The following is a 14,929-nucleotide window of genomic DNA, read 5'->3' on the forward strand; positions in this document are numbered from 1 at the left end:
AGGTTTTTTTGTTTGTTTGTTTTTTTTATTTATTTTTGGCTGCATTGGGTCTTTGTTGCTGCACACGGGCTTTCTCTAGTTGCAGCGAGCGGGGCTACGCTTCGTTGCCGTGCAAGGGCTTCTCACTGCGGTGGCTTCTCTTGTTGCGGAGCACAGGCTCTAGGCGTGCGGGCTTCAGTAGTTGTGGCACGCGGGCTCAGTAGTTGTGTCTCGTGGGCTCTAGAGCACAGGCTCAGTAGTTGTGGCTCACGGGCTTAGTTGCTCCGCGGCATGTGGGATCTTCCCGGACCAGGGCTCAAACCCAAGTCCCCTGCATTGGCAGGCGGATTCTTAACCACTGCACCACCAGGGAAGCTCTCAATCAGTTTATTAATAAGAAGTTGACAAGTTTCAAATTATGTAAACCATTTTCCTAGGTGCCTTAAGAGCCAGAGATGCCCAAGACATGGTCCCTGCTGTCAAAAAGTTTTGATTGCATGGGAAAATAAGACCAGTGCACACGGCATAAAAACACCATTAGAGAACACTACTATAGCTGTAGGATCGGTGTGAGGGACATCAGGAGACCTGGTGTGCTGCCTCTAGCCCCATGCGTGATCATGGCCTCCTTTAAACTTCAATTTCCCACATGAAAAATACAGGATTGACCTAAATCCCTAATTCCCAAACTTGACTGTGCATAAGAATTTCCAAGTAGAATTATTAACATTTCTCATCCCAGGAGATTCAGATTTAGTAGCTATGAGTGGCATCTAAAATTCTATATTCAAACAACTATTCTAGGCAATTCTTCTGAAGTCAGCCTATGTCCTAGCTCTGTTGATCTGTTTTCTTTTTGTTTTTCTTCCAATAGTCTTTGTAAGTTCTCCATTCGAGTGACAAAGCACTGATCATTTCATAGCCAGAGTGCAAATGCTATTAAAGGAAAACTTTCCTTGAATCATTAATCATTAACTCTATAAATTCAGATTTCAGTTTAGTGGTTTTTTGGTTTTTTTTTTTTTCTTGTTTGTCTGTTTAAGCAGTCCCTATAGGGACCTCATTTCTGGTGATTCAGAGTTTCATTTGTTTTATATATATATATACTGGTTTTCTGTCTGGTTTTGCTATTTTTGCTCCTATTTGAGAAAAAAGTATATGAGGAGAAAGGTAACAATAATGACAATGAAAGCTAAAATGTATAAAGCATTTTACTATATACATACTACCTTTCCAGTTTAATCAGAAAGTGTACATATAACAATGGGTGAGCTATGATTGTGCTTTTCCTGTAATTCTACATTTGGTCTGGAGAACACATGATAGTAAAATTAAGCTTCATCGGTTTTTGCAGGATGACTTAAGTGTAATCCTCTCCCTCTGGTAATATACATCTAGGTCAGTGGAGAACATACACTTTCCCCAAATCTTAAGCCATCTAACTTCCTTCCCTACATAAAATTGCCTGATATTAATATATTAAACTTCACATACAGGAGCACACATGTCCCCACAAAAAACTTTCTAAGTTTTTTACCGTGATTGTCCTAATATTTACGTCGTTGCATTTCAGTCTGTGACAGTAATCCGCCCCCCATCAACTTCTCCATTTGGATATTCCTATAACAAATTCATTCAAGCTTGGTTCCTGTAAGTCTTACTGTGGTCACACAAGAACGTGTTTGGATGATAGAATTAAACTAGATGCATGGTCTGTAGTTGGAAAGAAGAACAAGAGACCAGAGAACCCTGTGTCATTTTGCTTCTTTGCTTTGATGGTGTCGTACGCAGCCTCCCAGGAGATCTGAGGTCCTCCCAGTCACTGGTTTGACACTGGAGCTCAATCCAGAAACAGCTGTCCAGAGCTAATTTATTTTCTAATGCTATGGCACTGTTAATTTATAAATTACACTGGTAATTCGAGCTATTATTAATTTCAGATGGTGTAGGGCAAGCCTAATTAAAATATGACACCAATTGCCACACATATGTACCAAGGACCACCATTTAAAATTAATGGGAATATTAAGTGTGACACTGGTCTCCTCGATGCTTTGCACAGTAATTACAGCATCTAGCGGGGAATATCTGACAAATGTAGGCTCAGGTTGGGCGCAAATAAACAACGACAACCTAAAAGGAATCACAAGCTCTTCATTTAAACCTCTTCTCCTCGTTTCCTCCCCACCTTCCGCAAATCAAGGTTGGTGCTTTTTCCCCTAAAGATGCTTAGGAAACAGTGACAATTAAGGCTCCTGTGACATGGAGAAGGTTCTCACTGGTTGGGACCATGAGGGTCTATGGGTTGATGCTGATGGTCTTCTCCGTATCCTGGACTTTTGCACACTGTTTTCTACTTGTCAGCACATCCCTTTTTCTTCCTGTGAATTAATTAACTCTTTCTCACTTGCTCTAATAGACAGAGGCTGTTCTTTTGCTCCCCTGAAGGTCGTAGAGGCAGGAGTGTCCCTGCACATATATGTGGGCTCCATAGGGTTGAAGACACCTGGGAAATGCTCAGGTTGGACTGAGTTCTGGACAGTGACACAAAGTTACCATGACCCGGGGGCCCTGGCCTCGCTGGGCAGGCAGTGGTCCTTCTGTAGAAGAAAGCTGTTGTCTTCTGTGTCATTGTCATTGCTCCTGTTATTATCTTGACAAAATATGGGGAGCTTAACAATGTCACAGAACACATACAACCATAATTTACATACCACACACATAATTCTTTGTATTACAGTAGTTTCTTCTTCTTGTCATTTTTGTGCTTTGCATCAGCTGATATGGGTGGTGTTATGGAGGGGTTTTATCACCTGGGGGGCACTGTGCCTCTTCCCTGCCCACTCAGGTGGGGCCCCCTGGGGTTAACATAGCCTGGCGCCCCCTGAGTCTGGGCGTCCAGGCAGATCACAGGGTGACTAGGGCAACAAGTGTGCAGCACAGTAGTGTTCCAAAGTGCTTTCATGTAACTAGTTTTCATTTGCTCCTCCACACAGCCCTGTGAGGTGTTAGGATTAAATATACCTTATTCCAGGGAACATGTCTTCTGGTTTCTGGGACAGTCTCAACTTCTGCTTGTTGTTGCAGAATAGCTATTAAAAATAGCACCCATTTTCCCCATAAGACGATGCCAGGTCACAGGGTAAGGTGTACCATCATGCTGACTATCTTCATTTAACAGAGAGGCAGGCTGATCCCGGGATGCACCCGGGTATTTTGTCATTCCCTGTCTCTCCGCCAGGAGGTGAACGCTCAGGGTGACTCTGGGAGGAGACAGTGACAATCCTCTTGCAGGCATTAATGTCCTGGTCTGTCCATATCAAAGGCTCAAGGCCAGACCTCAGGGAGGAAGTCGGGTAGGTAGACGGCTGTTACTATTATTCATAAATCTTCAGTGGGGAGACCGTGTGTCTGGACAGGGATGTGACAGTGTGATTCGCAGCCTTGTCTTCTTGCTCTTTCCTCTCTGCCGTGTTTGTAGTTAGAGGGTGGAGTCCCTGCTGTTGATTTGTGGCCAGGATCTTGTACCCAAGAGCTCCAGCAGATTGAAGTTTAGAAAATGGATTTCTGCTGATTTAATTGAGTGTCTAAATATGAAAACAGAAATTTAATTTCATTAGTGTTTCCACTGCCTTTTGCGGCTGTGTGTGTGTGTAACTGCTAGTGTGGTATGATCACGATCATGGATTCGTGATCTAGGATGATGTCATCAGCTTTGCATTTCAAGGTTCAGCCTAAACGATACCTGGAGACCAGAAAGTGAATACTCACCAAAGGTGCCTAACTCAGATCCCCAGAGCCTGAGTGCTTGGTGAGATTCGGGCAGGGTAAATTTCAACATTATTCATCACTTACTGAGGACCAGCAATTCTCCAGACTCTGTGCTTAGTGCAGGTAGGAACACAGACATTTTAGCTGGCCCGTCAGGGAACCAAGGAAGAGCTGGTGACGGAAGAGATAAAAGAGTGGGAGGAGGGATTGACATGTATACACTGATGTGTATAAAATTGATGACTGATTAAAAAAAAAAAAAAGAGTGGAAGGAGGGAGACTTGGCATGGAGCCCAAGAATCTGGACTTGGAAGGGGCACGATTCTCTGCGGACGTAACCGTTGCACACTTTGTTTTCTAAGTTTGTACCTTTGGTGTTTTTTCTCCTGTTCCACCACCCCTTCTCCTGCAGCTGTGGGCTTTGTGAGCGAAGACGAGTACTTGGAGATCCAGGGCATCACGAGGGAGCAGTCGGGGGACTATGAGTGCAGCGCCTCCAATGATGTGGCTGTCCCAGTGGTGCGGAGAGTCAAGGTCACCGTGAACTGTAAGTGGTCGCAGGAGCCCCCACCCTGCGCGTGCCTGCGGCTGCTGCTGTCGCGGCCGCAGCAGAGAGCTGGCCTCAGCACCGCGCCCTGACTCGGGGCAGGAAACAGAGCAGCCTTGCGGCCCGCGTCCTGCCTTTAGGAGCGACAATTCCAAACTCTTTAAAAAAAACAATAATAAATTGGATCTGAAAGTGATTTCATATCATCCCGAGCTTGCCTTAACATTCCTGAAAGATCGTGAAGTAACATTCAATGCATAAGGTATACAAGCTTGTCTTTGAATCCCAATTTTTCCCATACTTTACTCATAATGTCACCAAGCTTCTCACTCTCTAGACAGTCATCTCCTTCATAGGGAGCAAGAAAATAAATTAAAAGCATGTGTATGGAGGAAATATTATAATTTCTGTTCATGGTATACTGATTTTATCTCATCCTTTTCCAATTATGTATGTTGATGGACATGGTATGCATTCATAATTGGACTATAAATAGATAAACATACACATATCCACATATTAGAGGGTATAGCTCATACCTGATTTTTGTTACGTGAGATACTGAACCCAAAAAGTATGGAGGCCACTGCTCTGGACCCCTCCTCCTCCTTTACCATCCAAATTCTCTCTGACGTTGATGCTGCGCAACTTCGCCCCCCTCCCTCAGGCTTTCCCCTCTCGGTTCCTCGTTATGTACCCTGACTCAGTTCTCTGTGACATTCTGAATGTTTTCCCTGCTGTGCCCAATTTCAGAAAGTCTTAGGACAGACTAGAATCTAAGAACTAAGCCAGCAAACAACAAGCCTTTCTCCTTCAAAACTTAGGTGAGGGTGGAGGTAGAGGAAGAATATCGTGTTTTGGTGATTACTCATTCTTTAATATTTTGGTTTCTGTTGCAATTCAAACCTAATTAACACAAAGCGCTTTAAGCAGCAAGGAAACAGGTGTAACAATGACACCATTTTTGTACCCTACCACGATTCATTTTTAAAGTGACATAAGATGACTTAAGGTTAATAAAGATTAACCTGAAGAGTAAGGAAATGTAAGCAAAGGGAAAACCTATATAGGAAAATAAGTGAAATCTAGGGGGAAATCAGCACATAAAATTTATATGCCAAGGTGGTCAGATGTGGGTCCAGGATTTGGCTTCCAGCTCCTGAAGCAAAGAGGGGAAACATCATTTGGTTTGAGGTTTATGTCCATAAGATGAAAGCAAATTAGTTGCTTGGGAGAAACACTGCTTTTTCTGGTACTGAGACTCGAAAAATAACTTCACGTTAAGGTCTCCACAAATAGAGCACAATGACATCACATGCAATATCTCTGCAATAAACAGAAGGGCGAGTTGGTTGTGGCTGTTTCTCACAATACATTTCAGTGCAACTGTCGGCATTGTCAAGGGCAGTTTGACAAAGCCTTGGAATGAGTGCAGGCCAAGTACTTAGCTCTGGTCGGTCCGGCTGGATTCAGGGGTCCAGCGTAGAACACCTCCAAGAGTGACGGATCTGTGTATCCTTCAGGCAGTTCTCCATGAGTATTATTTCTTGCAACTGAGCTTTTGATGGAAATTGAATAGTTCAAGGTTATATACTCTGGCAAGAACCTGGCGTGCGGACAGTCTATAGGGCTGATTAAAGGAGCTGACTGTCAACCCATGGGGTGGAGGGTCGATGGGGCGGCTACATCCTATGAAAGTTGAAAAGTTTAAACAGCAAGTGTGCCTGAATACCGGGTCATCCCACCTCTGTCCAGAGGGAAGCAGAAGCAGTACACGTGAGCTTTTCCTTAGAACAATATGGGATGGTTTCATTCCCCGGCACATGGTGGAGACCGGAGGTAGAGCAGGGCATGAAAAACACAGTCAGTGACTGAGGCATTTGAGATGCTATGGGATGTCTTCTCTCTGCAGATCCTCCATATATTTCAGAAGCTAAGGGGACAGGTGTCCCCGTGGGACAGACGGGGACGCTGCAGTGTGAAGCCTCCGCGGTTCCCTCGGCAGAATTCCAGTGGTACAAGGATGACAAAAGGTAAGGCTCCCTCCCCCTCCCCGCAAGAAGAAGAAAGCTCTTCCAGGTTCCTGCCTGATTCCACAGGGATGCAAATGGATTCCTGCAAAGTGCTCTCCTGAACTCCTCCTACCTATGAGGGAGAAACAATACACAAACAAGCCTTTTCTTGATATTAATGAACTTCAGCTATGTTTGTGATGTTGCCATGCAGAACTGGCACTCGCCCACCAACAAGCCTGAGAAAAGCTACTTTTTAAGGGAAGCAATATCTCAAAGGAAAGGCCACTAGGAGCCTGTGAGTTTTTTATAGGCCCAGAAAATAATGTGTTCTGCCTGCAGCTATTTTTAACACCTTCTCAGGCTTGCATTAAGGCGTCAGGAAGGAATGCTCCCCGGCACTAAGTTAGCTGCGTCTGAGGACTCCGGTCCAGTTCCAGCCACTCTCAGGGGTGGTGCATGAAAGCGTCCGTGACCCAGGTTAGCCTCCCTTTGTGCCCGGCTTGTACTTTCACTGCGGGAGAAAAGAGAGGGGCCTCTCCCATCCCCTCCTATTGTTGCAGCCGCCATCAGGATGTTTGTCGTGATCACTGAAGATTGTCACCATGAGGCGTTAGCAGATGGCACGTTAGCACAGGGTTCAGTGGCTCTGGGGACCAGGCAACGCGTGATTACTGTTATCAAAGAGCTATTTTCAGGTGGATGAACGGCAAATACATGTGCAAGAGCTGTCCGTGGTCGGAGCACATTCGTAAAAATGGGGAGGGGGGGGGCGATACAAAAAAGTCCTGAGGTGTATGTGGGGTAGAGGAGGAGGACAGAGTGACGGAGGCTGAGAAGCTGAGGGAAAAAAGCAACAAAAAGGGGAACTTTGGGAAGGAGAGCAGGTGAGCAATTCCAGGCCAGGACTCATGCCGGGAGAGGCCCAGCTGCTGCCTACGCGTCTCAGAACATCTCCAGTGCCTTGGGATTCTTTCCTGAAGGGACCGGGAAGTGTTCGTAGCAGCGCTACTTACAATAGCCAAGACATGGAAGCAACCTAAGTGTCCATCAACAGATGAATGGATAAAGAAGATGTGGTACATATATACAATGGAATACTACTCAGCCATCAAAAAGAACGAAATAATGCCATTTGCAGCAACATGGATGCAGCTAGAGATTATCATACTAAGTGAAGTAAGTCAGACAGAGACAAGTATCATATGATACCTCTTACATGTGGAGTCTAAAAAAATGACACAAATGAACTTATCTACAAAACAGAAATAGACCCACAGACATAGAAAACAACCTTATGGTTACCAAAGGGGAAAGGGGTGAGGGATAAATTAGGAGTCTGGGATTAACAGATACACACTACTATATATAAAATAGATAACCAACAAGGACCTACTGTATAGCACAGGGAACTATACTCAATATTTTGTAATAACCTATAAAGGAAAAGAATCTGAAGAAGAATATATGTATATAAATGTATAACTGAATCACTTTGCCATACACCTGAAACTAATGTAACATTGTAAATCAACTATACTTCAATAAAAAATAAGTTTAAAAACAGAGGCCAGACACCAAGAGCTCCTCCAGTCTCTGCATCAACCCCTGAACTTTGTTTAGAACCAAGTTGCTTAGTCAGAGGACCCATTGCACATCATCATAGCCCTTCCCAGTGAGAAGCAGAACTTTTTCATTTTTAGGTACCAATTCTGGCAGCAACTTAGGTGCATTGTATGTGTCTAGCTCATTTTGTAGATGGAAGTACTGAGACAGAATGAGGAAAAGCAAACTCAGGGAGAGATAAGAAGAAATAGCTGGCTTTCCTCCTTTTTTCCAAGAAATCAGAATCAAGCAGAAGGGAATAGTGTTTTCCCAATAAATAAACATGGGTATCTTTCTTTGAAATCCTGCTTCCTCTTTCCTCCTTTTTATCCTTTCCTTTACTAAGAACAAAAGTGAGATGTGAAGGTCCAGTATCAGAAAACAAAACAAAACAAAAAACAAAAACCTATTGAGCTCCAGGGTAAATTCCTGAACTTTCCGTGGCCTGGGCCTTCATGAAAATGAATCAGCTGCCTCCTGTTTTTCTAATTCTCTATGGGACGAAAATGTGAGCAAAATGTAGAAGAAACAAAATCTTAAAATACGTGGAGGAAAGAAGATTAGCCTTTAGGCAAAAATGGCCAATGGTGGGTGTAGGAAGAGAGAGCTTGCTGCTGCGTCACGGAGAGGGGGGCTGCAGGCTTCACCCAGGAGGAGAGAGCCTGGCAGCATCACCGTGGTGGGCAGCGGCTTTCAGAGCCCCTGGCTCAGGCGCCTCTGAGTCCTCTTCTGTCTGAGTCCTCATGGCAGCTCCTTTTCTCTCCTTTAGTAGATTCCGCTCGGTTTCCCATTTGCCGCTCGTGTATTTATTCTCCTGTGTAAATGGGAGGGGAATGGGAGACCATGGAATGCAGTTGTCTGTCCTCCTGTCACCCAGCTCTAGAAGAGCATCTCTGCCTCTGAAGTCTTGTCACTGCCTGACCTTCCTGGGCCTTCGCAGGTCACCTCGTCCAGGTGACCTTCGCAGGTCACCTCCTCCAGGCAGGTCTCCCAGGGCAGATTGCAGCTGCCTGGGGGCAGACCAGCTCTAACCTAGCTCACATTCCTGGTGAGCTGAGGGGATTTCTGAGGCAAATCAAAGGAGTCTATGTGATGGGGGCAGGCAGTTTTCTCAGAATTCAGGGTAGAAATCTGTCTTGACTGTGTACTAGCCACTCGACACCTGCCACCACCGAGGGTGCCATCGATCAAAGGGAGAGGGAAGGGAAGCCTGTCCTTGATAAGGGCCACTCATCCACAGGACTCCGGCTTTGAAAAGCATTAAGAAGCTGAAGCCTGGTAGTGATGCCAAATCTGGCCTCTGGACCCCAACCCTGAAGTACGTCTCAGAGACAGAGTTTGGGGTGAAGTAGAAAAGAATAGCCTTATTGCCTTGCCAGGCAGAGGGGGCCACAGCTAATGCCCTCAAAACTGTGTGTCCCGCCCTGGAGGGGGTAGTGAGGAGTTTTATAGTGACGGTTCAAAGAGGGCATGGTCAGCTCGTGGTCATTCTTCTGACTGGTTGGTGGGGAGGTAAGCGGGAGTCGGCATCATCAACCTTTTGGTTCCAACTGGTCTGGGGTCTCCGTGCTCGTGGGTGGCAGACAGTTAACTTCTCCCCGCTGGTGGGAGTTTCAGTATCTGCAAAACAGCTCAAAGACATTGTGACCTGCATCCCCTGAGGGGGCACCAGGACCCTGCCTCACGGCTGCACTGTGGTTTCTCCACTGCTCCTCCCCTGTCTCTGCAGCCCCTCCCTTCCCTGATTAGCATCTGTTTGAACTGCTCATTGGAACTCAGGGAAGGTCATGGAGGCTGAATGAAGTCTATTTCCTACAAACAAGAAACAGGGGACACAGAAAGGCTTTTGTGCCCAGGAGCACCCCCGGGTCCTGCTTGGTTTCCGCAGTGGTGTGGGAGGTGTGTGACCACGCGGAGGGTCATCCCAGAAGCTGCAGGGCGCTGCTGAGTACCACGGGCCGCCCTACTCTGCTTTTTAGCTAAAGACATTTCCGAGCTGTCAAGCCAAACCTGCTCTGGGTAAGTGTCTCTCCCCACCGCAGAGCTGAAATCTAGTTCACAGCTTGCTTCTGATGTGAAGGCTTCCTCCCCAGCCCAGGGGTGGCCTCAGAATGGCAAATGGGATCAATATGCTCGGGGAGCTCAGAGGAGCCTCCTGGCAGGGGGGCTTCAGAGCCTTCTCTGAACAGCACCCCCTGGAGGACCAGCGTCTACAGAACAAGCTGGAAAGAGAACGGTGGTGTCTGGCCGCACAGCCGGACACCTCATTCGTTGTGGACTGTGCCCACATTTGAATGAAGTCCCTGGACCCAGGCCGGCTCGCTGCCCCTCGCTTATCAGAGACGAAGGTTCGCAGATGGAAAGCTACGGAATGGAAAGCAAGGCAGGTTCCTTCAGCCCCACTCTGACTCCCCCGGAGACAGACGTTGGGTTAGGACTGAGGCCAGGATCCTGCTCTTCTCATCACGGAGGTCGTGAGTCTTGGGGAAGGAGAGAACCATCCTGGCCTCCTGCAGAGACAGCACCTTCAGATGATGACAAACAGCGGACATCTCTGCCGAAAACGTCCTGTGGCCCAGGGACAGGCAGGAGTTCGCAGTGTCTGACTCCGCAGAAATATATTATTTCAAATAACATTTTATGGTTTACAGAGCATTTTCTCATCATTGTCCTGCTGGGCTTTACTTGCTATTTCTGCCTTGAATATTGTCTTTCTCGGTTTGATGACTCCAACGCCAGCCATTTGCTCCAATTTGTGTCCCACAGGCCTGTCCACATACGCAATCATCTTGACATATTTTACTGTCTACACGTCCTGCTCCAGCCAGGCCCTACATAGGCAGCTGACTCTGTGACCAGTTCCCTGAGATCCTCCATTCAGAAGGATGATTTTCCCCACTAGTATTTCTCTTTCCTGTAGCATAGACTGAGCTTCTGGGCAGGGAAGTCAAATTATTTCAGGGAAAGTAAAAAGTTGGCTTAAAGCCCGTTTTCCAAAATAGGGCATTCCAGAGTTTTTTAAAAAGAAGAGAGCTGGTCTCATAATTTCCATGCAGACATGTAAGTTCAATAGGAATTGCTACTAACAGCCTCCAAAGATGGAGGATGTGGCCCTACCAGCCTCTAACGCAGTTTTCTCCTTTCCCTCTCTGTCTGCCCCGTAATGGTGTCTGTGCTTCTAATAAGCGTGCCCGGCTGTCCTCCCCACTAACTCTCCGTGGCTTTCAGCTAGTGGCCCCGGCTGTCGGGATGAGCCCTTGTGGCACACTGGACTCCATGATGGGGTGAGACAGCTCGGGGAGACAGTCCTGGCCGCGTAGGGCCGTATTCTCAGGCATCTGTAATCTCTTCCAGGCTGAGTTGCTGTAATACTCTAGACAGATCACCACTCCCAGACCCTTCAGAGTCCCCTAACGTAAAAACGATCCCCGATTCTTTAATCCTAATCACAGCCAAAAATAAGGTATTACCTGTAGAATGCCTCAAGTTCTTAAGGGGTAATTTTATCACTCAGGGGCTTGAAAAACATTGCTCTTTCAAACCCCGCAGCTTCTCCTCCTCTTTGAAGACCGAGCTTTTCACTTTCCCAGGTGTCATCATCGTCACCATCATATCTGCATCATCACCACCGTCAGCGTCAATTATGTCCACAATTCCGAGCACCTACCGCACGAATCCTGTTGGGCTGAGTGCACACAGCTGGCATGTTATATTTGTTGAAGGCACCTGCCTTCAGAGAACTTCACTATCTTCATAGGGAGACGGATATCTGCACTGTGCCGGGAAATGTCTCCAGGCACACACCTAAAACAGAGAAATGCAATTATACGTGTGATTGTGGCCAACTTCTTGTGTAGTTGAATGCAAAAACATAAGTGATGATAGTGATGACAGAAAGGGGGCAGAGGGAAGGTCATTAATTCCAGAGTCTCTCTTCTTCCTTATGAGAAAACAAATATATGTATATATAAAACCATCTCCTTTTTCTCTTTTTGGTCTGTCTCTTGTTTGTCTCAGGCTGGTTGAAGGAAAGAAGGGGGTCAAAGTGGAAAACAGACCTTTCCTCTCCAAACTCATCTTCCTCAACGTCTCTGAACATGACTATGGGAACTACACGTGTGTGGCCACCAACAAGCTGGGCCACACCAACGCCAGCATCACACTGTTCGGTGAGACGGAGCCCCAGGCTGGGCAACGAGAGAGGGAGGGGCGTGTGGAGGAGGGGGGCAGGAGGGAAGGGCAGCGGGGGCGTGGAAGAGAGTCAGGGGTAGCTAGGCAGGGGTGGGTGAGAAGGGCAAGAAAGGAGGAAGGAGGGGGAGAGAGAGAGAGAGAGAGGGAACCAGCACACGTATGAAAGTAGACACCAGGTGTCATTCTGTACTAGGAAGAATCCTGATATTGGAGAAAAGGATTTGAGGATACTGAAGTGACATTGCATTTCTCCCCTCAGTATCTCCTGAACTGACTGTGGTTATTACAGTTGGGTCTAATAGTCAAGAGCCCAGAGAGGAACACACACTATTTCCATACTTGTTCCCTGGATGAGTGTGAAATGTTACCATTTCTGAAACTTTTTCTGGCCATTGGGACGTAAGGGAAGCTGCATTGTATTTATAAAAGTAGAATCATGGGCCTTGGGATCCTGAATGCTATTAGTGCTAGAGGAAGAATTAACATAGAAAATGAGTGTTTCCCGAGTTCTCCATTTGTGTCCAAGGGTGTTGTCTGAAGGGATCTGTCCAACCAAGCCCCCATCCGGACAGAAGTCCCATAATCATTCATGCATTAATTCATTCAGTCGCTATTTATTGAGGACTAATGCGTGCAAGGCAAGCTGCTGTGACTTCATTACATATCCGGCAACTGTACTGGTGCCAGAAACAAGGAAAGGAAGCAAGTAAACAAGCTGCCTCTTAGACCCCGACGTCTCGCACCTCTATGGGTAGAACAGCTACACAGAAGTGAGTCTGGATGCCCGAGTGTCATCCGGCATCTGTGATGGGTTCCATCCCTGGGTAGAGGCAGATTCTCCCCGCAGCCCACAGGGTTAATCTCTGGTTGCTTTGGGGGCAAATCCCTCCAGGCCCCAACAAGTTCAGTTAGCTTGGAATTTTTCGAGTCTGGTCCCCCGTCAACCATGTTAACAAACACTCTTGAATGTTACAGGGAGGGAAAGGTGAGGAAGCTAGCAGAAAATTGGCAGGAACCTAAATCCTTTTTATTCTGAGGACCCCCAGATAGTTCCAGAGCTTCAAGTAGCGCCCCTCCCCCTGCCCTGCCAAACCCTCTCCACGGCGCAGTGGACCCAGCCTGCCCCGATAGCCCACCTGCGCTGCTCCACTGTCCCATCTCGACTTCCAAATCACATTCCATCCCCCTTTCACCCAGCATGTAAAACAAAGCCCCGCTTTATCCAGGAGGGCTGGGAAGGGGAAGCCTGCCCTTGATCCCAGAGCTGGCAGACCCGAGTGGGCAGAGCTGTGATTAGAGTGATTGATGTGTCTCACGCCTCCCCCACAGGGCCAGTCATCACGGCCCCTCACATTTGTCAGCCTTTCGGCTTTTTGGCAGGTGTCTGTCTGCGTGAACACAAGGACCATGGTTAGGAAGGGGCGGCCCCCTCCTTCCCTTGCCTTGCAAATCCAAGGTTCCCCCTGAGTTCCCTGCTCTCCACCCGTAGCCTTCCTCGTTCCTATAAACAATCTCCCTCCTCCTTTGACCTCTTTGCTCTTCCAAATCAGATGCATGAAATGGTTTTGCAATTGGCTTTATCACTGCTAATTCCCTGGCCTCTTCCCCTTAAGCCATCTAAGATGAGAAGAGAGAGAAGAAGCAAACTTTAAGAGTGAAATCCTGGCATTTGTGACAAGCAATGCAGTGAAGCATGTGTCATAAATCTGCTCCTTTCCGCAGACCCGTGTTTGGCAGTTACAACCTCTGCCCGCATCCCCACCGGTCTGTCAGCACTCATGTCACCCTGTGTATCATTTGGGACAGTCCTACAATTGCCAGCTTTCTGGAGTACAGGGGGCTCTCTAAAAACATGTGTTAAAAACTGATAGTATGGATTCAGATAATTTTAGAAAGCCTGGGTCCAACAAAGATGAACGGGGCCCACGTGGGGAATGTTCTTTAACACAGGAGGTCTCAGAGCTTTTACACACTAAATCTCTAAGAGGGAGAAAAAGTTTGGAGCATTTTCCCAAATTTAATCAAACAGAAACCAAGTTTTTAAAAGCCTCATTTGAGAGAGCATTTCTGAGGAGCCCATCACAGCAAGGCCACCTGGGGGACGTAGTACCACGAGGCTAGGAAATCCCGTTAACGGGCAAGATGGGCGTTTCCACCGCATCAGCTCTGCTGTGGCTGGTCCACAGAGCGCGGCCCCTAAACTGTTGCCACCCACTGTCAGTAAGACCTCTTGACAAATATAAATGTATTGGGGAGTTTCCCACGTCATTTCCTATTATCAGAAGACTCGGCTCAGAGCCATCAAGCCGACTTGAGCAGGTTGGAAAGCAGCGTTTACTTTATGCGAATATACTTTGTGATTAGGCTCCTTCTCCTGTAGCATCAGAGAGCTGGCTAAATTAGCATCATTTTGCCACCAACCTGCACGTAAGCCGTACACATGACCTGACGTTGAAAAGTGAGGGATGCTGGTGCTGGGAGATGCCCATCAGGGTCAGTATCTTTGAGGTACTTAAGCCAAACAGGGCATGGGTGGTCCTTCCTATCAGGAACCAGTAGGGTTCTGAGCACCTTGTCCCTAAGGTTCCAGAGGCCGCAGGGGACCAGGAGAGTTCAGCCCCTGTGATCCTGAATCACAGAGGCCCCTGGGAGGACCTTGCTCCTGCCATGGCGCTATAAGGACCAGAAATTCCTGAACTAGGTCTTCCAAAACGAAACAGTGTGGGTGTGGATGTGACACAGATCTCACCTGGAAAGGGACTTTGGTCCTGTGTTACCCAATCAGCACCGCAGCTCAGCACAAACCCAGAGTCCGTGCTCCCTG

The 14,929-nt window shown here is 47.2% G+C and overlaps 1 protein-coding gene across 6 annotated transcripts in view; it reads left to right on the top strand.

The window, feature by feature from the left end:
• NTM (neurotrimin) overlaps window positions 1-14,929 on the top strand; it is a 931,513-nt gene that overhangs the window by 903,529 nt on the left and 13,055 nt on the right. For all 6 annotated transcript variants that reach the window (XM_057553462.1, XM_057553467.1, XM_057553466.1 and 3 more), the window contains 3 exons: window positions 4,163-4,297; window positions 6,210-6,330; window positions 11,932-12,083. In XM_057553462.1, coding sequence (XP_057409445.1) covers window positions 4,163-4,297; window positions 6,210-6,330; window positions 11,932-12,083 — 408 coding nt within the window. The remainder of the gene's footprint in view (window positions 1-4,162; window positions 4,298-6,209; window positions 6,331-11,931; window positions 12,084-14,929) is intronic.

The sequence above is a fragment of the Balaenoptera acutorostrata genome, chromosome 9 (assembly GCF_949987535.1).
Source record: "Balaenoptera acutorostrata chromosome 9, mBalAcu1.1, whole genome shotgun sequence".
Taxonomy (NCBI): Eukaryota; Metazoa; Chordata; class Mammalia; order Artiodactyla; family Balaenopteridae; genus Balaenoptera; species Balaenoptera acutorostrata.